The sequence below is a fragment of the Genypterus blacodes genome, unplaced genomic scaffold, assembly GCF_046128005.1.
Source record: "Genypterus blacodes isolate CSIRO-AG114 ecotype Tasmania unplaced genomic scaffold, CSIRO-AGI_Gbla_v1 ptg000240l_1, whole genome shotgun sequence".
In the NCBI taxonomy this organism is placed as follows: domain Eukaryota; kingdom Metazoa; phylum Chordata; class Actinopteri; order Ophidiiformes; family Ophidiidae; genus Genypterus; species Genypterus blacodes.
In genome coordinates, this window is record NW_027467038.1 from 1,401,671 (window position 1) to 1,426,138 (window position 24,468).

At 45.9% G+C, this 24,468-nt stretch overlaps 2 protein-coding genes across 5 annotated transcripts in view; both read right to left on the bottom strand.

Annotated features, from left to right (window-relative positions):
* Positions 1 to 18,248, bottom strand: part of helz (helicase with zinc finger) — a 43,479-nt gene extending 25,231 nt beyond the window's left edge. For 2 of the 4 annotated variants that reach the window (XM_076171211.1, XM_076171210.1), the window contains exons 1-15: positions 18,149 to 18,248; positions 10,438 to 10,698; positions 8,890 to 8,926; positions 8,389 to 8,513; positions 6,637 to 6,693; positions 6,308 to 6,356; positions 6,064 to 6,139; positions 5,533 to 5,731; positions 5,015 to 5,122; positions 4,699 to 4,840; positions 4,102 to 4,257; positions 3,312 to 3,582; positions 1,669 to 1,795; positions 1,359 to 1,571; positions 543 to 673 (exon numbers count right to left, since the gene is read on the bottom strand). In XM_076171211.1, coding sequence (XP_076027326.1) covers positions 543 to 673; positions 1,359 to 1,571; positions 1,669 to 1,795; positions 3,312 to 3,582; positions 4,102 to 4,257; positions 4,699 to 4,840; positions 5,015 to 5,122; positions 5,533 to 5,731; positions 6,064 to 6,139; positions 6,308 to 6,356; positions 6,637 to 6,693; positions 8,389 to 8,513; positions 8,890 to 8,926; positions 10,438 to 10,680 — 1,934 coding nt within the window. In that variant the 5' untranslated portion in view covers positions 10,681 to 10,698; positions 18,149 to 18,248. Of the gene's footprint in view, positions 1 to 536; positions 674 to 1,358; positions 1,572 to 1,668; positions 1,796 to 3,311; positions 3,583 to 4,101; positions 4,258 to 4,698; positions 4,841 to 5,014; positions 5,123 to 5,532; positions 5,732 to 6,063; positions 6,140 to 6,307; positions 6,357 to 6,636; positions 6,694 to 8,388; positions 8,514 to 8,889; positions 8,927 to 10,437; positions 10,699 to 18,148 lie in introns of all 4 variants that reach the window. The other 2 variants (XM_076171209.1, XM_076171208.1) reach the window with 1 other exon arrangement.
* A 1,492-nt stretch (positions 18,249 to 19,740) lies between these two features.
* psmd12 (proteasome 26S subunit, non-ATPase 12) lies at positions 19,741 to 24,119 on the bottom strand. The gene is made up of 11 exons (XM_076171173.1): positions 23,913 to 24,119; positions 23,340 to 23,399; positions 23,109 to 23,237; positions 22,699 to 22,806; positions 22,502 to 22,606; positions 22,219 to 22,368; positions 21,984 to 22,118; positions 21,529 to 21,641; positions 21,237 to 21,411; positions 20,322 to 20,399; positions 19,741 to 20,175 (listed from the first exon to the last, which is right to left on the bottom strand). The coding sequence occupies exons 1-11, from the start codon at positions 24,018 to 24,020 to the stop codon at positions 19,966 to 19,968; spliced, it is 1,371 nt and encodes a 456-aa protein (XP_076027288.1). The 5' UTR covers positions 24,021 to 24,119; the 3' UTR covers positions 19,741 to 19,965.
* Between the last annotated feature and the right edge of the window lie 349 nt (positions 24,120 to 24,468).

Consider the following 24,468-nt stretch of genomic DNA (forward strand, 5'->3'; position numbering starts at 1 on the left):
CCACTCCACGGGATGTTCTGCCTGTGTTTGTGTTTGTGTTTGTCAAGCTTACATGACGCTGATAGAGGGGGAATCTTCTGCACAGCCCAATGGGACTGGTTACCATGCAGGATTATACACACACACACACACTCTCCCCTCACGTTTAATGAAACACAACTACACACTTATATCAGTTTGCATTAAGAGTAAAACAACATCATTGTCGACATTATTATACATGTTATTGATCTATTTAATGGTTAACTGACTGAGTAATTTTTTAGCAAAATCTGAAGCAGCAAAGCCGTTCCAGTTGTTGTCTTGTACATACTGTATATGACATCATCCAAAAGGCAGTGATGCATCTCAAACATCCTGTCTTTACAATCCTTCTTTAGCATTTAAGACATAATAGCATGCTGAGATGTGTTCCATTATTACTGTGTGTGATGCAAATGATTACTATACTGGCTGTGATGATGTAAAATGACGTGCGAGGCTCCGACAGTTCATTCCTGCGGAGCCGTATCGTGTAAGTGTGTTTGTGCACAAACCCAAACCTGTTGGGGCTCCAGGGGATGGTGGGGACGAGCCCGACATCAGGGAACATGATGGTGGTGTCCTTGATGCGATCCAGTGCGTAGTGCATCTCACACAGGGGCTGTCTGTTCAGCTGGAACTGGAGCTCCACCTGACAAACACACACACAAACACACACAGTTTACTAAGCAATCAGTACAACAACAGGCACATCACACACTTGTCTACATTTTCGTCTAGATCAACGCAAAAGACGTTAAACCGCGAAGTCGACTGGAGGGACAAACAGAGGAATAAGGAGGTTATGGTCACACAGAGAGGCTGTGTTTCCTCCACTGACATTCAGGCTGGAGGGCAGAGTGATATCAGACCGAGGATGCTGAAGGTGGAGTCGTTCGACGAAGGTGCGATTCTTAGAACCTGCCACAACAGACTGTAGCCAACCGCCTTCCTCTGGCATATTAACCTTTGGCTGGAGCACAAATCAATGGGTGAACCTTTTATCCTCAGTTTGCTGGGGCCGGGGCATCAAAGGGATGGAGAAAATAATGAGCTGGGTTTGACCAACATCACTTTGGCTGGGAAACAATAGCAAGGCCGCACTGAAGAGGAGGAGGAGGAGGAGGAGGAGGACGAAGACGAGGGAGCGACTACGATTCGCCCGTCCTTGCTAACAGCGGGAAAACTTTGATATTTTTGGCCTACAGCGTAAAGAACGTTAAAACGCCTTCAAGTTGTAAAACTCTAAAGACGATAACGTTCAAGTACTCTCGTAAAAGACACAACTCGTACCAAAACTCCTATGATACTGTATATGTGTTTGCTTTATGTTCTACCTGTATTTCTCTGTCAGGCAGCAGGCCCAGCTCGTCACAGCAGTTCTTGCAGATCCTTAAGAAGATGTAGTCCTTGGTCTTCTCCTCAATCACAGCTTCGTAAACGCGCTCTTTCACCCCAGGGGGCGGATGGCTGCACGCCCCCTCGCGGCCCAGCGGCAGCACCAGGACCGAGTTCACCTTGGTCATCACCAGTCGGCCTGCCAGCGTGTCCTGAGAGGAAGAGAGAGAGACCGAGCGGTGAATCCCTGCTAGAACGCCGCAGCACTAATGTGTGACATATTGAACACTGAGAGGAGCGGGGGCTTACCTCAGAGAGCGTTTCTGTGAGTTTGAAACGTGCAAAGAGCTGTCCGTTCTGGGCGTACTTGGCTCCGACAGAGATGCCCGTCAGCATGAAGCTGTTGACCAGCTGGAGGTTGACTTTGATGTTAAACCTGGAGACACACACACACACACACACACACACGCGGTCACTGGGTCATTCTCATTTCTCTCAGCATCAAACATCTCGAGGCTGCCGTGTTGTCCCAGGCTCAATCTAATTGTTCTGTCATGATCGGTCAGTTACTGAAAGGATTCACCAAAAACACTGCGGCAGCTGCAAAGTCAATGGAGTGAAAACAGTGCAGACGCGGTGTTTGTCAGCTGCTAAACTGACAGGTCACCACGGGAGACAAATGCTATTAACAGGGATGAGAGGAGCTAATGTGGTCGCCGTGACAGACGAGCACCAGCATCTCCACTGACTGCACTATGATGGATAAAACAGGCAAAAGGCTGGGTTTTGTGTTCTGCACCTTGATGTCAGTGTGGTGAGCTTTACGGCCAGGAGACAGTGGGACCATAACATCACTACCATGCGCTCTGAGACATGAGCATTAGGAGCCAAAACCCAAATGATTTCCAATAGTGTTTGTCCCTCTAAGTAAAGGAGTCACTGGGAGAAAGTTTATAAGAACAAACTCAGAGGAAATGTGAAGCACACTGGGGAGTAAAGATCACTTAAGGAGCTTCTGTGATCTCTGCTGGAAGTGAAACAGTGAAACAGGATGACTGATACAGGCAACACATCCATCCCTTATAATAAGACCCAGTGATGTTAAACACACACAGCCCTCCTGAGGCCTCTTCAGATGAATTTGGCTTCTGAAAATTAAGACGGGGAAAGAGACAGAGTGTGTTCTCTGTGGCTCTGTGTTCAGGCCCGGCTGATGCAAGCGCCCATAACGGTGAGGTCGCCGTCATCTAGCGAGGAATAAAGACAAAGCAAGACCATTTTGATAAAGTTTCTGGAGTTGAAGAAAGCATTTCACCATTTCTGACTGAAACCATTTTCAGGAAACATAGCAATCCTGAATCTGTGTGACAGAGCAGGCTCCATTACATTTCTGTCAGTGAATGTGGAATGAATCAGTTCGACTTCTTTCACTGCATTTCCTGCTGTGGCTCCACCTGTGGAGCAGCAGGTGAGAAGAAGAGGAAGAAGAAGCAGCAAATGGGAAATCAGCTTCCATTCTAGTTAAAGAAAAGATGATTTCGCCGCCCTTACACGCCAGGATTGAGCCCAGACGTGTGTTACCAAGAGAGGCAGGCTGTGTGTGAAGTGTGCAGAGCAAAGATCCAGTCTGACACCTTGTGGTGGCTGCAAGTCTCACACCACTAAATACTCACACCGCTCAAAACCTCAGACATGGGTGCAGAACCGATGACTCCAGTCTTTTTTATGTTTGCACATCAAGTAAGTGTGTGTGTTGTGACTGTGAACAATCACGCCCTCATATTGTTAACTTGTCTGTGTCATATACAACACTTTATGACCATATATGGGACCATACGCTGCCAAGTTTGTTGTTCCAAAGTACCCCAGGTTCTTTTAAATGCATTGGAACTTCACATCAAGTGCCCCAAGAATGAGAAGAACAGAACTGATCTGCACGGATGTATACTCACTTGCTAACTTCTTTATATTGTGCAATCTCCTCTATGTAGAGCAGGTCGTGGAGGCGGGCCTGGTAGTTGTCTTTGGTAAGGGTTTTGTCCAGGACTGACTGGGTGAAGAGCTGGTCGGCCGACAAAGGGATCTGATAGCGGGACAGAACGCTGCGCTCCAGCTCGGCCAGCGGATCGTTAGGACAGAACTCTACAATGGTCTTACAGGAGGAGTCCCAGCGCTTTGCGGTAATCAGCAGCTGCTGCCTGGCTGCCATCAGGTGCTCCAGGTCTGAAAAGGAATAAAAGGAAAGGAGTTCAGAGCGGTGCTTTCCTGCTGTTAGACAAGCTGAAGGTCTACAGCTGAAATGAACCTCATCGCAAAATGTTCAGGGTCCGCTGGAAGGCATTAAGCTGATCTGAGTGAGAGAGGCAGCCTGAGCACAAGCCGACTAATTGCAGTTATCACATCATAATTCAAACCTTTTAAGACACGTCACACATTAGAATCATCAGAGGAGCACAGCTGCACTCAGCATTAAGAAGTCCCAACTACTGACTCTTTATTCTTTAATGGAGGGAAAGCACGCCCAGAAAGATGTGAAGACAATTAGAATACATTCCTCATCATGTACCGTATTAAAGTACTTTGAACCTGATTCCATGTCATTGATTAAGAGATCTTGATTATGTGAAACAGCCGCCAACATAAAATAAAACTAACATGGAGGTTCATTGATTTTCAAAAATATAACTGATGTATATTTACGATGGTTGAGGCCCTCAGTCTAGATGACCACCCTGACTTTACCTTCAATGGAGGCGGCATCCACCATAATCCGCTGCATCAGCACCGGCTCGGAGCCAAAGTCGAACACGGCCGTCTGTCTGAAGGTGCCGAAGATCTCCGTGTTGAAGCCCACGGCCACTTTGTAGACGCTGTGGTCAAGGCCATTGTCTGCTGCCTCTGTCAGAGGAGGGAAGATTGTGTTACGCACACTCAGCACAGAATTACCCACACTACTATTGCAACATTCCATTAGCGTTTGATTTTGGGGGCAAACGTAGACGATGAAATAAAGAAAAGGAATCACCAAGGCAACGGGACATTTGACACACCTGGATGTTTCAGCGTGTTAGACCTTAACTTTACACACTCTCTGCACTGCTCTGAACAGCATCAATGCTTCCTGAATGAAGACATTTTAATGCAGCAAATGAGAGGAAAGTGTTAAGAAAGACAATCCCTCACGTAAACACAAGTCATGTTGTCTTTGTTAACCTTCCTGAAATGTCACACGGAAATATTGAGACCAGGAAGGATTTTTTGGAACGCTTGAGCAAAGTTCCAGCAAAGTCACAGGAATTCTTTGGGGGAAAGCTTTCCGTGTATTATCACATGTGGTACCTGCTGCTTCCTCTCCTGCAGTCCACTCTTGGCTGCCGATGGGGACGGCCTGAAGCCGATCGCCAGCTGACACGCCTGTGATGGAGAAGTGTGGGCGGTGGGCATCGTAGAGCAGGGCGATGCGGTACAGCTTTCTGGCAGGCTGGAGGAACAGAGCGAAACGGAAAGCATAATCAAACAATGGGTAGTATTTATCACGGCACGTTGGCAGGTATGCAGCGCAGAGTGATGGCACCGTGTCGTGTTGACAAATGAGCCGGTTAGACGAGGCAAATGTCTTATTATGTCAGCTGTGGCGTTCAAATGGTTCTCCTACCTTGCAGAATAGAGAGAAGGTCCAGGAGTGGGAGGACTTCTTGGTGGTGACGGTCACAGAGAGGCTGGAGCTGGTGTCAACGTTCACTCCATCTAAGTAGTCACTGAGCTACAAGAGGAGCAACGCAAACACAATCCATACAATCAATACAGTGTAATAAAAACCAAGCACTGGGACAGAAACAGCAGGATGATGGAACTAAACCCACCCAGATAGAGCAGTGAGAGAGGTGTGTGTGTGTGTGTGTGTGTGTGTGTGTGTGTGTGTGTGTGTGTGTGTGTGTGTGTGTGTGTGTGTGTGTGTGTGTGTGTGTGTGTGTGTGTGTGTGTGTGTGTGGTAGTATCGTCCCTTCTGAATTAAAAGTGAGGCTTTTGATAACAGTACAAGGCGTTACCGCTTCCAAGTTTTATTTTGGTGGCCCCACCGGGAAGCCATGCGTGTGTGTGTTGTGTGCCAATCCCGCTTATTGAGACACCGTGTGCCGTGGAGCCCACGAGCAGGAGGGCGGAGCCACTCACCACTTTCTCTGGGGACAGGGAGTTCATCCATTTCTCTATCAGCGTCTCCATGTAGTTCTCGGTGAAGTGCTTGCTCTCCTGCTGCTGTTTGAGGCGGATGAGGCGCGAGGCATAGCGCTTCTGCCACTCCATCAGCTCCTCCTGCGAGTGGGCCGAGGTACACTGGGCCCCGTACCGACACAGGCCCTGCTCCAAGTACCTACGAAGAGGCAAGACAGAGGAGTGGTTAGTTGAGGGGGTAACACTCCATGTGCCACCCATCTCTCTTCACCTGCAGGAGGCTTCCAATATCGCCACGGATACCAGTAAGGACTGGTTTGAAAAAGCAGCTTTAAAGAGCTAATTGGATCAAAAATGCACAACAAATGCCACAAAACAACAAATACAGGTTTTACAGATATTCTGAATTTGTTTTTGTCAGAGTCTCATCTATCTCTGCGGCACCACACACTGGTTCTGCTTTTGGCTTTGCTGCATCAAAGGGTTAACACTTCTTTCATCACACTGAAATGACTCTTCAGCTCCCAGTACCTTTTACAGAGGGTGTACTCCTCACTGCTGGTGACTCCTCGAGGAGGAGGCCGGAACTGCCAGCCATCTTGGACCTCTGTTAACACACACACACACACACACACACACACACACACAAACCCCCACAGCTGAAGCCTCTCCATCACTGAAAGTATACCTTTATCTTTTCTTTATCTTCTATTTATTCAAACTCTACACAGAAATCATTTCATAGCCCAGCACTTATTACAGTCACTTTGCTCACCTTCCTCCTGGTCATCTGTGTATTCTGGCACCATCTCCCTATTTATAGCCTGAGGAGGGAGAGAGATTGGGTTGATGAGATTATTATAACTATTGTGTCAACTTCTCACATGGCCATGTAAGCAGCTCGGCCAGGGGACTTATTACACACTAATGAATAATAAATCCACAATAGCTACAAGCTAGGCAGAGGACCGCAAAATGATGAAGTTTGCGTAGGAGCGAGGCCATTAGTCATCTATACGAGCGCTGCCCCAACAAAGGCCACAAACAAAGGAGAGCAGAGAGCTTGACAAGAAGGTCTTCACCTCCCCAAACCCAGGCACTCACCTCTATCTCTGAGAGAAGCATCTTTAACCTGGTCAGGTCCTTTGTGACGATGCCATTCTGTGAGATAAAGCACAAACAGAGTCTTCACTGTAACAGTTTCCTCTTCCTCATACGCTCGGCCCTCATTGATGGTATCTAAACGTGTTGCTTGGTGGTCTGACGGAGCTTCAGTGTCCTCTCTCATTCAGTCTGTGTGGCTTTTTCAATTCGTCACCGGTGAAGGGAGGAAATGATTCACTGCCTCAGACGACAAGACACACAGAAATTAATCTGGGGAAATGTGGGTGAATCTCCAGGGTTTCATTGAGTTAGACTGGTGATTAGTGAGGCCCTTTGGATTGGATACAAACTAATAAGCAGGGTTACTCTTCCTTGAAAGATAAAGGTTCTAATAAACCAAAGGGCTGAACAGAGAAGGTAATTTAATCTCTGATTTGACAATAATGAAGACTGGATGTGGATAAGCGGTGGTAATGCCTTTAAAGGCGTCGACACCTTAATAACAGCCTTTGTTTTCTTCTGTAGCGGCCAGGTGGAGTTGCTTGTTTTTGGATTTTCCACACTTTTAAATACTTTCTCCAGTGTGACAGAGGAGCTGCATGCAGAGCTTCTCCTTTGGAATGCATCTCTGATTTAAAAGCTCAAAGAAACTGTCAGGGATAAAGAGGAAGTCTGCACACCCGAGTCATATGGGGCCAACAAACTATTCATTTAAGCAACGTTTCAAATCATTACAGTTTACCTTGAATTTCCCCAAGGGGAGTAAAGTACCGACCCATCTATTTAGTCTTATTTGTTTCACTCGGTGTGTGTGTCCTGCCTCCTTCTCCTTTCTCTCTTCTCTTTCTGAAACACAGTCCAAAGTCAGCGCAGACTTATGTGGTATTTGTGTTGGTGTTCATATTTGCCCTTTTCCTGTTCCATGAGCTCTCACTGGTCGGGGCAGAGTTCTATGAAGCAGAGTTGGCTACTTCCTATCGGCTGTGTGCAGCGTAACGAGACGCTCCACAGGACGGCTAATCCACCCTCCGTTTGGATTCTCAGCGGCCGGTCCAAGCCGGCAACACAGCGTCCAAGATGAAGAGGAAAATCATCGATAGACAAAAGACGAGTCATTTTTCTGCCACTTCTTATTTTCCCTTTTTTGTCTAAAATTGTGTCTGCAGAAAGTTTGACAACACGTGGGTCTAAAATAGAGGCAGCCAATCGGACAAATAATGTGTGTGTGAGAGAGAGATGGACAGGGGGAATCATGGGACAGAGTGTGAGCATGACTGTAGGTGGGGGGGGGCGTACCTCTCAGATGACATTGTCCCCATGTGTTTCATGACCTTGAGACCCAAACTGAGCGTGTAAACAATCGAGGCAAACAACCAGGATCAGCTTGCACACACAACACTGGCTCTCACAGAGTATTGAGGATTTATCTCTTCATATTTGGGGAGCTCAGATTACTCTGTGCATCGGTCAAGGTCATCAAGCTTCAACACTTTCACGCACAAAAACCTTGAGAAAGCCTCCAGTGAAGATTTCCCTCCTTCTGTCTGGACGTGTCTGCAACTTTGCTCTGTGTGTCTGCGTGTGTGTGTGTGTGTGTGTGTGTGTGTGTGTGTGTGTGTGTGTGTGTGTGTGTGTGTGTGTGTGTGTGTGTGTGTGTGTGTGTGTGTGTGTGTGTGTGTGTGTGTGTGTGTGTGTGTGTGTGTGTGTGTGTGTGTGTGTGTGCTGTACATATCCAGTGTTGATTGATCATACCAGTGGCTCTCCATACAAGGCCTTAGAGAGGATCGTCCCAACCTCCTGCAGGCTGCCATCCAGCAGCATGGAGCGCAGACTGGACTGCAGTGACCCGTCACCCCTGGCAAGCTCCTCTGCCAGCACTAAAGCAAACAACACAGAGGGAGGGAACACGTAGGTCAGTTCATTTGAGGTTGTCGTCGGGTCTCCTGCTCCTGTCCCCGCATTTGCTGCGGCACCGTTCTTCTTCTACACGAGGCTTTCTGTGACCGCGGCCCTGGCGAGTTCTGACCTGAACCCTTATTGTTTACTTTGCTCCCGTGTGCCACCAAGAATAGAAATAATGACATTGGGAAAGTGATTGGACTCTGCCAACCAAGCAGGCGAGCAAGCGAGCGAGTAAAACCAAACACGGCATTTTAGAAACCTACAACGTTTCTGGTTGCACATTTTGCCCGAGCGCAAAGGTAAGCAGATCAGACTGCAGGGTTAGAACACACACTTTAAACTGCTACTCACCATGTTTGCAGTCTTCATCTGCTTGATCATAGTTTTTCTGTTGGGACAAGGGGGGAGGGAGAGAAAAATCAGAAAAGGAAATTGGCAGCCATAACAGAAGGGAATACTCTAGGCTTGAGATAAGGCCCAAGAATGGAGGCCTTAGCTTAACACTCTCACGTCTCTCACACGGTAATTATAGGTCTAAAGTAGTTTCCAACCATCTTACGGCTTAGAAGTAAGACGTGTCATTTTAGTCCATGAGGAAGATGAAATAATAATGTGCAGTAAAGTGAGGGAAAAGTGTGTTTCATTGTGCTCATTTCTTCATCTCTTCATGCCAATTTACCAGGTACAACTGTGGAATAGAAGAGAGAACGACCTTTGATGCTTTCGTTTAGGAGCCGGGAGGATTCGTGTTTGCCCCTGCGTGCGTCTGCGTAAGGATGCAGATCAGACTCGAACGATTTGGAGACTAGCGGAGGAGAGACGGCCGCTCCGTGAAAACAAATCCAATTCATTTACAATTTAATATGTCCGCTCTGTGTGTGTGGGCCTCGCTGATGTCCAGGTATGATGGAAAGTGGAAGGAATGTGGCAGCAGAGGAACCGAGCCGAGCCTGAATGATCATACGTGTGCGGGGGGAAAACTGAGCGCTCTCCTTTTCTCTCTCTCTCTCACACACACACAACTTGACAGTACTCTGATATAAACCCTATTCCATGTAGGAGGTCATTCATGCAGGGGAGCCTCATGTTTCCACAGGGCCAAAGGCAAAATTGGGTCGCAATGCATTCAAATATCTTCATAAAGAAACGGGAATAGGAGTTAATTGGCAACCGTTTGCTGTCTGCCTCTCGAAGAAAAACAAGAAAATGTGCTTGTTTTGAATATGCAGTGCAGTTATAATTTCATGCGACCCCATTTTCACAAAGTCTTAAACCTCCAGTGTGTGTGTGTGTGTGTGTGTGTGTGTGTGTGTGTGTGTGATCCGAGTCAGAGGGGAACTGTGTTTGTACCTTTTACCGAATACCCACACTGGAAGAAGCCTTTCGCCAACGAGAGGGGAGGGGGCGGTGTGTGTGTGTGTGTGTGTGTGTGTGTGTGTGTGTGTGTGTGTGTGTGTGTGTGTGTGTGTGTGTGTGTGTGTGTGTGTGTGTGTGTGTGTGTGTCTTTGTTTTGGTAATCTTAAAAGATTATTCATCTGAATGGGCGAAATGGCACAAACCCTCACGTTAGGAGAGGCAACCCGAGTGGGTGAGACAGGAGTTCTGTGTGTGTGTCGATCATAAACGTGGATATAAAAATGGATCCTTTTAGTTTCACTTTGACTCTACCGAGCGTTGACGCAGTAATGAGATAGAGCATGAGAGAGAAGTTTAGTTCTAACTTTCACATCTAACCACATGCAGCACATCACTGGTTAAAGCAGGCGGAGTCAAAGCGGGTTTCCTCCCTCCGACTCCTCCAAACGCCGCCCTTTACTTATCTCCATCTAACTGTGTGAGTGAAGTGGGTAAGCGTGTTGGCTCGGGCAGGAACCATGACTGGACCGCCAATGTCCTCACCAGCTGCAAGAAGGCAGCGATCCGGTAGAGCAGTGCGCGGCTGCGGAGGGGTCCGGTGGCAGCGGCGGTGGCAGTGGTGGGAAGGGACGGGGGGCTGGGCGGTACAGGCGCTCCAGAGGGTGGAGCTTGGGGTGCCAGGACCAGCAGGGCGTCCGTGCTGTGGCTGACAGCCGCGTCGTACTCCCGCCTGGCTAACGATCTGCTGGCTTCTTCACATGATTTCTCCGCTCTCCTGTCCGCCATGACTCAGGGACAAAACATCTGGAAAGAGAGGGGAGGGCAGAGGGAAAGAGATGTGGGATTATATTCCTTTCTTTTGTCCATCGCCAGGAAGCAGGACAGATGGTGTGTGTGCCAGCGTCCAAAATACTAAACCACGGTCCTAACTGCTTAAACTCCAGGATATCGGACTTTGATGACTGATCAATTTTCCGTGTTAAAGAAATCGGTTAAGGAAAAATGCATAAGAGAAAAATGACAAATGATCTTAAACCTTTTCCCCACATTGCTGGCTTGCAAAAGGTTAAGGGGCATTAAAAAGATATAAGCCAGCAGTTTCATTAAAGCTCTAATCCCACACTGAGGTTTGCTGTGTGCTGAGAAACGGGTGACTTTGCCTCGGTGTGAGCCAGTTTGTACCAAACCCATAAAAGGCTTCATAGCGATCGTTAGTCCAATAGATTGTTTGCCACCTTTCCACCGAAGGTACCCAGCATTCTAGAGGAGGAAACATATTTCTTCATAGTAACCAGAATAACAACAATTACTCAACTCTCCACAGAAACCGAGACTCTGCAAATCACAGGATGATTTGCAGAGTCTCGGTCTTTGCAGGAAGGGAAGAAGACGTTTCCCATGGTGCAGTTTGAGTTTCTAAGCGGGGCAAGTCCTTCATTCTTTGAGGAAGTTCAAAGGCACTTAGCTGGAACATGTCAGAGGCTAAGAGGTAACATACAAATGGGTAAAAACGTTTGTTGACTATCTGTAGAGATTCTTTGATGAACTTTTCAACTCAACCAGGAGCGACAAAGACACGACCGCATGTCTCTCCTCACTTCAACTTCACACTGAAACCTGATAATGAAGTAAATCCTCAGGAGAAAGTAACTCTTTGCCTTAACTTTGCCCTTCTTGTCTGTAACAACCTGGAAAATACAAAATGGGAAAACCTTCTGGATCCTGCAGGCGCTCCTCTTCATGAAGCTATCAGTCCCTTAACTAAGTGGGAAACTGACACTTACTGCCATGTTGTGTTAGAGCACATGTTAATTAACTTGCAGACAACTATTCCAATCAGGAAAAATCTGACCTTTAGCAGTCTTGGCACAACTAGCAATAAGGAGAAGCCTTCCAGTATAGCCCGCTACTCCCACAGGCGCTACAACAACATATCACTCTGAGTGTTGTGGTGGGTTCTATTTGAACTGGGAAGTCGGAATTTCCTAGTCCCCGGTTGGAGGTTTCAACTCGGGGAGTCAGAAGAACCTCACTGACTCCAAACTCAAAATCCAAGATGGCTGATGTCAACAGTGTGAAATATACCGTTTATTAGCACTTCTGTCTTTTGCGTCTCATTAACGTTGGCTGTAATGTTGCTACAGTGCCTAGGTATCAACTGGTATTGTTAACAATGTCAAAGGGTTACCATCTTGGTTTTCCTTGTGACATCATTCCCAGCCCGGACTTCCTAGGTAAATGGAACGCAGCCTAACTTTGAGATGTTCCCTTGTGAAAGACATTTCAGAGACAACCTGAGACGTGGCTCATTTGCATACACCCACCCAAGAAGACGAGTTTGTGCTGATTACTTTGTAAACAAAATCATTTATAGAACAAAGGAAACGACGCTAACTTGCTGATAAAGAGCGATAACATACAAGTCCATAATGGAAGTCACTGAGATGCCAAGGACACCCAGTTGTACGACAGCTTGATTGACTTCATAGTAACTCCATGTAGAGCAGTGCTGCATGGAGAGGAAGGAGGAGCATGGGAAGAGGGAGGCTCCGGTCTATTTCCGTCTTGGAGGTAGTGGGCCATTTGTTGACATGCTCTCACAATTTGAACCATCATTACAGCTGACAGCCAAAAGCCATACACAAATAATACACGGATAAAAATAAATGATTTGGACATAGCAGGGCCCTGACACATAAAGTAACCTTTAATCCTGGCCAAAGGAACTAAATACTTACAATCCTCCATCAAATGCAAGTGAAAGTTTAACCACAGCGGTTTAATGACCTTGTGTAGAAGAAGTTTGATTGTGATATATTAAAATCAGAGCTTTGATGGGATCTTTAACAACCTGGGTTCACTCTAAACCTAAAGCTAGGGTATTAAAGACTCCCCGTCAGCATGATCAACAGACTAAAGGTCCTTTAAGGAATGTTTTTACTGTTAATCAACACAAAACGGTATCATTCTAAGATAATCATTTGTTAACTGGCACACACTATGATGGTGTGTTCCAATAAGATGCTCCACTCTCACCATGTAACCCCCGTGATGACCTGCAGGGGCTGCAACCTCAAACTAAACACATCACAGGGATGTGAACCCATTTCTGAAAGACTCCTTGATATTGTGTTTGCAGACTTTTGCTCACAGCTCTCTGATGCTCTCATAGCGTTACAGATACACACTCCGGTTGCCCACTTTTGGCGAACTTAAGCCATTAGAAAGTGAAGGCAGTTAACCTGGCACAGGGATTAATCCCTCTCATCTAACAGATGTAAGGAATCCTACCTTCACAAAGCTCATAATCTTCTTTTAGCGGCCATTGTGTCACAGGCGTGATCATTCAGCCCTCTGGTCATGTGTGTGCTGGTGGGGTAAATAGATCAGGCACTAAGTAAACTCTGTGGCCACATCAATACGTTTTGAGCCAATTATTTTTAAATGTTTTTTCTATAGCAGCCCTCAGTTATTCAGAGAAGCTGGCCGCCCTGCCTCGGTTTTGTCGGCTCCCTTCGAAACACTCAGAGTCTTACTGGTAGGGGCATGTAAGTGTCATATCCTCATGTAGCGGTTTGTGTCATGACTCTGCAGCGGCGAGAGAACGACGACCACCTTCCATTCTGTGGCCCAGCTCAGACGGGCTGCATTCAAACACGTTTGCATTGAGCTGGGAGAGCAGCGGTCATATGAGGAGCGCCCAAAGCATCATCTAGGGTCTGCAAGTTCATCATCTCAAGCTATACAAGCCAACAACACTGGAGTCGACTGTCTGCCGTCATATGACCGCTTAGTGAAACGGCTCATGATCCTAGATAGATCTGGGCTTTGGTCAGCTGTCACAGAGCCAAAAGGTTCAAAGCAAAGGGAGAATACTACCAATATGTGTGTGTGTACTGTGGACTGACTGAATAGAAATTCATTCAGAGCCAGACCCCAACAGCTCCACATCCTGGCTTTGCACATGGAGATGGCCTGATATGTTTAGGCAGCAAATATAATTCTATTTATACCAACACACCAATACATGATGAGCCACCTGATGAATCAGAGCTGAAGGAGAAACTGAACAAATATAACATTACCATACAGACACAATGCAAATATGGCTACATATCAAAGTGTGGCGTATTTAATGTCATGAAGTAGTGTCAATGTTATTCCAATCATGGTTCAGAGACGCCATAGAACACTCAGCTTAGCCTGAAGTGAGGCGCCATGTTTCTACACCTAGTGTTGGCAAAACTAACACGCCACGATCGCACACACGCATTATTACGGAAACTTTTTGCGTGCACCTGCAGTTCTCTTCTCGTAATTACGTGTGTATGTTTGTGTGTGCACGTGTTTGCTTCTCTGCTCGGGAACTTGAAAGGGTTCAATAGAAATTTAGATTCACAGACACTCAGATTCTGTGTGTGGAGGAGGAGGAGGCTGTGTGTGGTTGTCGGAGGAGGAGGAAGAGGAGGAGGAGGAGGAGGCATCATGTGTACAAGGGAGTTAATAAAAAGCTGGAAAAAGCGTGTAATATTCTTGTTTGGTGCTTCAGCACAGCAGCAAAGCAGTGACAGGAGTTACAGCTGCAGAAGCTCAAAGGAAGCAGCGTAGCCTCCTTCACACACACCGAGCGGCACAGAGCAGCATGGGAGGGTACAACATGACCTGCCGGGGAACACCGGGACCACAAACATTTGACCTTGGCTGATAGCCTAGAAACTTTTGGTCCTGCTTCCAGCGCGGCAGCTTATCTCAGGCTGGTACCAAACCTCTTTATCACAAATATGCTACTGCTGCATGAGCGAGAAGACGGGGCGGCAACACAAACTTTCAACTCCAAATCTAAATTCCACAACACGGAGCAGAATTTCCATTCGGCGACCAGCGAACAAACAGCTGGGACCGAGGCCTGATTATGATGCATCTTTAAAGGAACTACTGAAACTGTGCGCTGCGGTTGCATCAGCTTGAGTGTGTGCGGAGGAACCAAGGAGGCGCTGAGCTGGAAACATGCAATCTGAAGTTTTTTAAATATATTTTCAATCCTCACCAGAAAAACGAGCTTTAAGTTACACATGACTGTAAAAGGCAAAACCCTTACTTGCTGACAATGTTTACAATATTGGCCTCATGTAGAATGAACTGCATATTAAACCTGTATATGTTGTTTTGCATCATTACTTATTGAATATGTCCTGATCACTGCTTTCTCTAGGTTGAAAACTCTTTCCAGAAAGCTGTGATCAACATTTTAACCCTTTCTGCGGCCTTCAGACTACCTTACTTCATCACACAGCTCTGCTCTCCAGTGTTTACCCCATGACTAAAGAGAACTGCTGCTCAGCCCACTTCCCCATAACATCTAAATGTGAATTCTAATGAGGAACAACAGTGCTTATCAGGCTGTGTGACGATGTAACCTCAGTAATACAAGTGCATTTAGCAGCGAGCCAGATATGAATCGCAACGTTTGAGTTCATGTCATCGGGTCATGACACCAACATCCTCCCTTGAACATCTGCTACAGCCATCTGATGGGAGACAGCGTGGCCCAAAGTATGTGGACACCTGAACGTTACATCCATACGCCAATGCCGATCATGTAATTCCATTCAAATAAGAGTTCATCCTCCCACAGCCTCCACTCTTCTGGACGGCCTTTACGCTTTTTGGAACGCGGCGACAGGGATTTGTTCCATTCGGCCGTAAGAGCATTAGTGAGGTCGGCCCACTGATGATGTGTGATAAGGGCTGGTTCCAAATCCTCTAGAATGTGTTTGATGGGGTTGAGGCCATTGCTCTCTCCATGGAACAGAGATTCTTCCTCCTCACCACACTGACCAAAGCATTTTATGGACATTGCAGTGTTTTCCTCAGATGTGTTGAGAGAAGTCCTGAGACTCCTGAGTCCTCACTAGCTGAGTCCTCACTAGCTGAGTCCTCGCGCCTGGCTGAGTATATGTACCTACTTTGACTCATATGATGTGACCAAGTTAACAGTGAGGTTTAGAGGGTAAGATATATCAGAATGTCAGCAAATAAATCCTGACAATAGCTCTGGGTGACACCAGAGCTTTAGTAAGAACTGACTACAGGTATCATAAACCTAGACTAGACTAAAATGTAGCGGACGCTTATAAAGATCCCATGATGGCAGCCTGTGAGCCAACTCTTGGATTTCCCAAACTTCCCATGTGAGAGTGTGTGTGTGTGTGTGTGTTTGTGTGTTAAAAAAGCTTCCAAAATATAAGCTGACTCCTCCCACTGTGTTCAGTGGAGCGCACATCAGAGGCCCAGGCTGAGACCCTGATAAGGAATCCAGCCTTAAATCCCAGCTACTGTCCACGCACATACGAGCTGTGGCCAGCTAGTGTGTGAGAAATGTTGTTGTGTGAAACACGGGCCGTACCACCTGGGGAGCGGGCCGCTTGTCTCTGCCCTACAGATGGACTTCTGGCTCCTGAAGCCCACTCCACCCATGCCTTCTGCCATCGCCTCCAAACTGGGATTACTTTGCAATTTTAATTCATCATTCTATGACAAATTTCCTCTGAAATTTTATGACTCGGTTTAAAATTATTACCGGGGAATTTTAGATGCTATTGTGTATTTTGCATATGGGGAGGGCAGTGACCTTGACATCAGTGTATGCTGAAGCAATAACTCTTCCCTTCACAGGAACTGAGGGAAATTGGACCAAGACATGAAAAACAGCCCCAGACCATTAATCCCCCCTCCAAGAACAAATTAGCAGTGATTAATTAAAGGGATTGTCCAGATACTTTTGGCCATGTTGTGTATCATTCCTAAGGGAGGGCCTCCATATAAAGGGACATAGCTACATGTGTGGGCCCTTACATGGAACATTTGCTAAATTAACTCTCCATATACACGCATCTACACACCTGGGCAGGAAGAGAGAGAGAGAGAGAGAGAGAGAGCGAGAGGGGGGGTCTTGCGTGGTCAAGAACATTTCCCTGTCGCTGTGTCTTTGCATCATATACCTGCAGCAGCACATGAACAGCCAATCACCACAAGTGATTTTCAAAGCATCACAATTGTGTTGAACTACAGGCCTTGTGCGTTTTAACACACACACACATGTAACCCACCATAATCCAATCACACATCCAAAAAACCCAAAGTGGTTCCATCATAAGTCTACTCCCTGTTATTTCAGTACCAGACTCAAATCAAAGTGTGTGTGAGTGTGTGTGCCTGCTTGTAGTTCAGTGTTACACTATAGGCAGCAGCAGAATGTGCAGTATGCAAAACAAGGTTGGAGTTTCTTTAACTTGTATTTAAGGACGATTGCTAAGATGGAAAACAAGGTTTCAGAAGCCCAGCAGAGAACAGAACAATGTAGTGGCTCACACGGCGCTACAGGTAGATATTCTTCAGAAGAGATGACTGAATGGCGCGACAACAACACCGTCCGTGTTAGGTAACCATCAGAGCAACAACAAACAGTTTGGCGGGGTGCCGTGGGTGGTCTCCGGCTTGATTTGCAGTGTCCAGCTGTGGGACCGAACCACGGAAGCAACAGCTACGATCTGTAAGGAACTAAAGACAAGTAGCCGTCCAGCTTAGAGGAGTTAGAAGAGGAAATGGACTGCAATCACCCTGGCATCCAGGCGAGACACACACAGTCATCAGCTGTAATGTGGAGACAGCAGGGCTACTAAACTTGCACGTTTTCTCTGCGCTCCACTGCGCGGCTCCGGAGGGGACGTGCAGTTTAAACAAACACCATCTGAATCACTTGTGTGGTTCTCCAGTGGGTTAGTTAGCTTTTGTTTGCCTGCTAAACTTGCCTTGACTGCTCCAAGTCCCAACGATCGCGGCACCGTTACAAAGAGGAGGAAAAAAATGTCTTCATGTGTGTGTATTAATTTCGCGTTCCCTTTTCCGCGGGGTAATCAGTGCTACCGCCAGCAAAAGTGCCCTTAGCAAGATAGTCCACTCGCCAGCCAAAACACGGCCTTTCCTGGCACCGAACTGGCGAGCTCACAACAAGAATAGCTGGCTGGCTGGCTAGCATGCTAGCTAGCTAGGTCGGCTCAGACAAAACGGGCTCGGGCCTGTAATTTCGCCTCGGTGTTTAGGCGCATATAATTGCCGTGCCACTGCGTTGTTGTCCCCGCGTGGACCCGGGACATTCTGCGTGTCCCTAACGAGCTGTGGACGGAAACCAAGTCAGTGGCCTTGCGACGAAAAAGCCGATAGAACGGCCTGAAAATGGGAAGTCAACACTTACCTAGCTTTACTTTCTACGCCATCTTGGATCCACTTGTCAGACCATCGCAAAGCATAGTGGGATGTACTGATCTGAAGGTTGAGGGGACTGCGTGTGTGTGTGCGTGTGTGTAGCTTGAAGTCAAAAGTGTTTCTGTTCCTAACGTCGTGATAATAACTAAACTAAATCACCAAAATAAATATCATTTGATAATGTCGTATCCTTTCTACCAATCAACTGTGGCATTTTTATTCTATAGTCCAATAAATCAAACAATAAAAATAAAAAGAAATTAAAAGAAATAACTAAAAGGAAAAAACATATATTGGCATCAACAGTAAAATAAAAGTTCCCATTCATTTGTATATTACAATGAAATGTAATTTTTTTGATATTAATCTTGATTATATTAAAATTAAACCGAAAAGTTATGTTGAGCCATTCAAAAGAATAGAACTGAACAGAACTGAACTGAACTGGTCATTCTAGAGGTTTGCTGTTCATTCTGGGTGCTGCACAGAATGTACAAAAGTGAACACAATGAAACCTGTAGTCAATAATACTGATATGTAAAGTGAGGAACATGATCATCACCAAGACTGAAGGCCTAGCCATAATGAGTTGTCCGGTGAAGCTGTAATTATACCCAGGAAATAATGTTGAAATGTTGGCTAGGTGACAAATTAACCTTAATTGCAGCAGGGACCTGAACTACATCTTTGATAGTAGCTCTTATATTGTTCTCACGATTGGGGCCAAACGTTTGGCCCGAGTGTGACCCCAGAGGAAAGGTTTTGTTTTCGTCAGTGTAGCGGCCATGTCACAGAGCCTTGTGAATAATGTCATTTAACTCAATCAAACTCCATCTTTCCGTGTGCAAATAAGATTTCATATCTCCATTTACAACAACTTTGTTTGAAGCAAAACCTGTCAGTGTGTTTGTTGTTTGAGAGATCATGGTGCAATAATCCTGACTGTTCCTTATAGATCCATGGGAGATCTGCTCAGTCATCAGCCTCTTCAGCTGTCAGCCAGTGAGTAGTGGCCCACATTACACTGCCGCTGCTGCTGCTGCTGAAGGAGCTCAGAGTTCTGTTAGAATTGGAGGGGAACTGCGAGAAGGACAACAGCTTTTGCCTGGAGCCTTCTGGAATGAGATGAGACTCAGTGACACTTGAATAGGAAGCGATGCAAAAAGTGTCACGGAAGACACAAGGAGGAAGAGGAAGGCAAGACCAGATCAGTGTGTTTGATAGTGACATTTTGATGCCTCTTAAGACTGAATTAAACTTCAACAGGCCTCTTAGGAGATTGGAACAAGTTTGCCTATAAATATTGGCAAAGTGATTGAAGATTTCACAGGACTCCTCCCGACAGAATATAAATATAATACACACTACCATTGTAGTGTTTACCTGCAGCGTATTGCATCAGTATATGTGCGGAACAGGTTAAATACATACACTGTTTATTCTGCAATGTAGATCCTTAAAAAGTATTTTCTGCATTATTTTCAAAAGCCTCTGAAAACTGGCTAACTACCAAGTGGCTTTTGGAGAAAGAAGGGATGAAGAGATTCAGTCTTTAAACAAGCTCACAGGGATCCAAACACAGGCGGTGCTCATGGATTTATTGTGAATGGTTGAACTTTTCTGAACAGTAAAAAAAAAACAAAACAAAAGAACAAACCAAGTCAGGGTGTGCCGTTTATGCTGCAGATTATTCCCTAAATATATGATGTTGGAGTTACTGCAATTACAGTTCGGTATTTTGAGAAAAATTCCCTAAGAAAGAACACAAATATGAACCGAAGGGTTAAATGATGCACATGGTTTTGTTCACTGCAGGTTGTGAATCATCTCCTCCTTGGCAATGAGATGTGTGGTCTTGTTGACCAGAGACATGAGCGAGTTGAGTTTGTGGGACCAGTCGTTGAGCAGGTCGTTGGGGTCTTTGGGCCTCTGGAAGTTGATGATGCCAGCCATGCGGTCAACTTTGGCGTAGATAGTCTTGTTTACAACTAGGGTGGACAGGAACTCCTCCGATTCCTGAGGAAGAATTCAGGCAAATACAAGATTTAGTGGCCTTTATTTTACAAAGAAGATACTACTGTCGTCGTTCTGTAATGCAACTTTACTGGAACGAGCCGTTTGCTGTGCGCCATCTTCAGTTAAATTAACATCACTGTGCTTACATCAATAGAGAGGTCAAGGAGTCCGGCCATCCTCTTCATTGTGATTCTGGTATAATATTTAGCCATTATTCTGATGTTCTGAGGAGAAAAGAGGGTGAAATCCATCAATTTACACACGCACGGTAGAATATTTGCATGAATTATTCAGGGCTGAGAGTGTGTGTGTGTGGGGCGGGGGGGGAGTCAGAGGCCACACCAAGAGCCAAACCATACACGCTGAGTGAAACCAATTCAGAGATCAATTTAATTGAACGTACTTGATGCTGCTTAGAGTGCTCTGCCAGTTTAGCCATTAAATCTGCTGATTGCTAAAAATATCAGTTTCATCCCATCTTCCATTGGGGTAGAAAATAAATTGGCAGGTAGGCCTGATTCAGCCTCTTTGTGTGCGTAAGGAATACATTTATTCTACGTGCTGCGTTAAGACCAAGAAACACAACTTGTAAATGATTTAAAAGGATAATTAACGATATGTTCCCAATGACCAAGCTATGATTGTGGACATCAAAATGTTATTGTGGTTATGAATGTAGACATCAAACACAGTCAGCTGTGTTCATGAAGAGTAGAGTCCCAATCACAGTGCAGTCACAACACCGGTGTGAAACTAAAGGCAGGCAGTCTAGTCTGACTGAAGACTTAGATTGTATGAATAAAAAATGTAAATCATCTGAAGTTAGAACTTTTAAATGTCAGAATAAATTAAAAGTTCATTTCATAGCTGTAATGAAAAGCCTATTTTGGTGCAAAGAAGCTCAGATGTTTTAAGGAAATTAATTAGTTCCATTAATTTGATGCTACGCTTAGCAGCTGGGGGAGATTTACTGCAATCAATTTTGAATACATTTTTATGAAAATGTAGCTGGACAAGTATGTCTGGGTTCTGAGGGAAACCCAAACTTGACCCTGACTTACATGCTCCACCACTCTGTTCTTCAGGTCCTTCCACCTTTTCTCTCCCTCCTCTGAACAAGAGAACACATCTGTGGCGGGGCTGTCAGGTGAGCCCTCTCTCAGCTCCTTCCCATAATCCTCCACCAGGGAGGCCCAGCGCATCAGCTCCATCGTGGTGAACTGCTTCAGCAGATCTCTGGGAATGGAGGAAGAAAATATTGAAAAGGAGATAAAATGAAATGAGGACAGGAGATGTTGCTTATCGGCCAAACCCAAACTTGGTTTTAGACAAAGAGTTTAAGTTAACTCTTACTTATATTTAGGGATTTCTTCCAATTTCTTGTCTGCACTGATTCTGTGCACGAGGTCCGACTGCTCGTTGTCGTATGGAGAGAGAATCACGTACAGAACCACACTCTTCAGGGCCTGAAGCACAATTTCACAACAGTCAGATGACATGGTAGGCTCCATGGAGACAAAACAAGACGATGAAACAGATCTTCAACTATTTCTCACTGTGATGAGTGCAAGCGTTTCGTGTGCATGTCACTGTTGATGGAAGAACTTATTGATCAAATTGATGTTTTCATCCTTGGTTTGTGGTCACAGTGCTATGTTCCGACAAGACTGCTGTCATAATCAATTCACTACGTAACCCTAATCTAAACATATGGAAAACTTTAATGTACAGATCGGCTTTGAAGGAAGAATAACCAAAGGACAAAGAATACTAATTGCTGTCCATGAAGTGGGTAGTGGGGCGTTCACCTGCTGCCACTTGCTGCTGTCCTCCAGGATGCAGGGGGTGTCATAGATGGCCCGGTAATGTTTACAAATAGACAGATAGGAGCCCTCATGCTGGTCCACCTGGATCATCAGGTTGTAATACTTCAGCTTCAGCTCCTAAAAGACAAACAGTTTGCAAAAATGTTTTTAAACAACCTGCTGTAAAAAATGAGCACAGACAAAAATGGAACTCTGACACAAAGACGGCCTCTCTCACCTCTGTGCCCTCGTCTTGGAAGAATTTGGTGTTGATCTTCTTACTGATGATCTGAGTGCGAATGTAATCCTTGACAGCAATGCACAGCCTCATCTGTTCCAAGATGAACTCCGCCTTCTCCTTTTTCTCCATGGAGCCGTAGGTCTCCACCTGAGCAGCAAGAAAAAAAGAACAGAAAAACTTGAAGCATTTTCCAAATTTGATGATCTTCAATCATCTCTTAATGACCCTCATGGACCCTTTGAGCTAGTTGGAGACATTAAGGATGAAGACATCCTCTTACCTGCAGCTCTTGGAGGATGGCAGCGGCCTCCGTCACTTCTCCATTCTGCTCCTTGATACCGGCCAACGTTTTTGTCAGCCTGGCTCGCTCAATCTCTACATAGATCTGTGAGGAGGACATGGGGTCTGGACCGTCAGTGACTACATTTAGACGCCCATTAGGAGTGTATTACATTAGCACACAAACACAATCCAGACCTTGCCAGCCGTCACAGTGCGAAGTGTGTCGATGAGCCTCAGCTTGATGGTCAGATCAGTCACGGCGTCCACATACTTGTAGCATTCTTGCACCATCTTGGCAACCGCCTGAAACGACACAAACATAACGCAACTTAGACTGAAGCACTAATAATATTAGCCAGATAAGAAAATGCTTGCTTATCTTTACTACGATCATACAGCACACAACGGCTCAAGTGTTAAAGTTATCGTTGACGAATGAGATTCCACATTCCTGCAACATGAAAGAGTTTGGACGCTGCAGAAAGCGGTTTGTTGTCTGGAGACAGGCTGGTAATCATTTGATGAGTTAGCAGATCGGACTCTAAAATGACCTGGAACACAAAGATGCTTATCGTCTTGAATACGAGTGTCAGAAGACATCGAACCTGTTTGAGCTGACTCCTCCTCTTGGACAGCAGCATGATGTTCTCATTCAGGGCGTTCCAGTCCTTGGCTTCATAACACATCTGGACCACAGCCACCAGGATCCTGGAGGTGGACACCATGTCTGAGGCCTGTCAGGGGGTCAGGTCAGTTACACAGGGCAACACACTCTCTGTATGAAAGAGTTCTGCCCCACTGGAGCAATTGGGAGGATGAAATGCTTTGACACTGACCGTTCTGGTTTGCTTCTCAAGTGACAACAAGCTCTCGATGGCCTCCTGTAGCCTGCCTTCCTGTAGCAGACACATCAACAACAGTTACATCTCATCATATACAGATGTAATGGGGAACCTGAATCCCTCTTTGGGGTTTGGTTTATTGACCCTAATGGCACCACAAATGCTGCTGTTGCTAAATCAGTGCAGGTAGTCATGCTGGATAGTGTTTACCGTGACCGATACACCTGACGTACGGGCCAGAAAGCGGCCCCGTTTCCATATTTTGCATTGTTTTTGGGCTATCACTTAGCTAGCATGTTGTTAGCGGACGCTGTTATGGATGCTAATCGTGCTATGACTAGCATGCTAAGCAGCTTATAGCCTGACTCAGACGTGGAGGTGAAAGTTCACAGAAAACAGAAAGAGCGACACGTCAAATGAAAGACATGGGTGTTTACAAATGATTTGCAGCTAACGTGTAGCTTAAAGAACATTTCAGAGCGCCACAAAGACGCGCCTGAAAGCTAGCAGAGTCATGGCGATGTAGCATGACTCAGCCGGCCCCGGCCTCTCTCACACTCCGCTTACTTTAGCCATTTTCTCGCATTCCGGGACGCGCGTGTCTACAGTGGAACTGTAGTCCACCTCCATTTTCACAATCTTTCCATCGGATCGTTCTGCTCGCTCGTCAGACATGTTTGTCGCGTACAGGTGAAGCTTTTGTTGCGCTGTTGTTTTCTTTCTCGACGCTAAAGTTCCGACCGTGTTTGCTGTCAATTGAACGAAACGGGAAAGTTGACCAATCACAAGGAAGAGCAAAATAGCTGTCCGTGGCGCCTGAAGGACCCAGTGAGGACCCCGCAGACCAGTGTCGGGTGATTTAAATGTTATTGTGTTGTTTTTTCGCCTTCAAGAGCCACTATCAACAACATAAAACACCAATCTGCTATAACAACAGCAGATATAGAGAAAACGTTGTAGAATCTGTGTGAGGGCTCGGATGTGTTCGCACGGAGTTGAAACGCGCATCGCTCCAGTCGCCTCCACACTAAACGCATAATGTTTCTCACATCATTTCATTTATATTTTATGTATTATTTGAGATAAACAAATGATGCACAGTGGGAGATGGGTGGGAGATGGG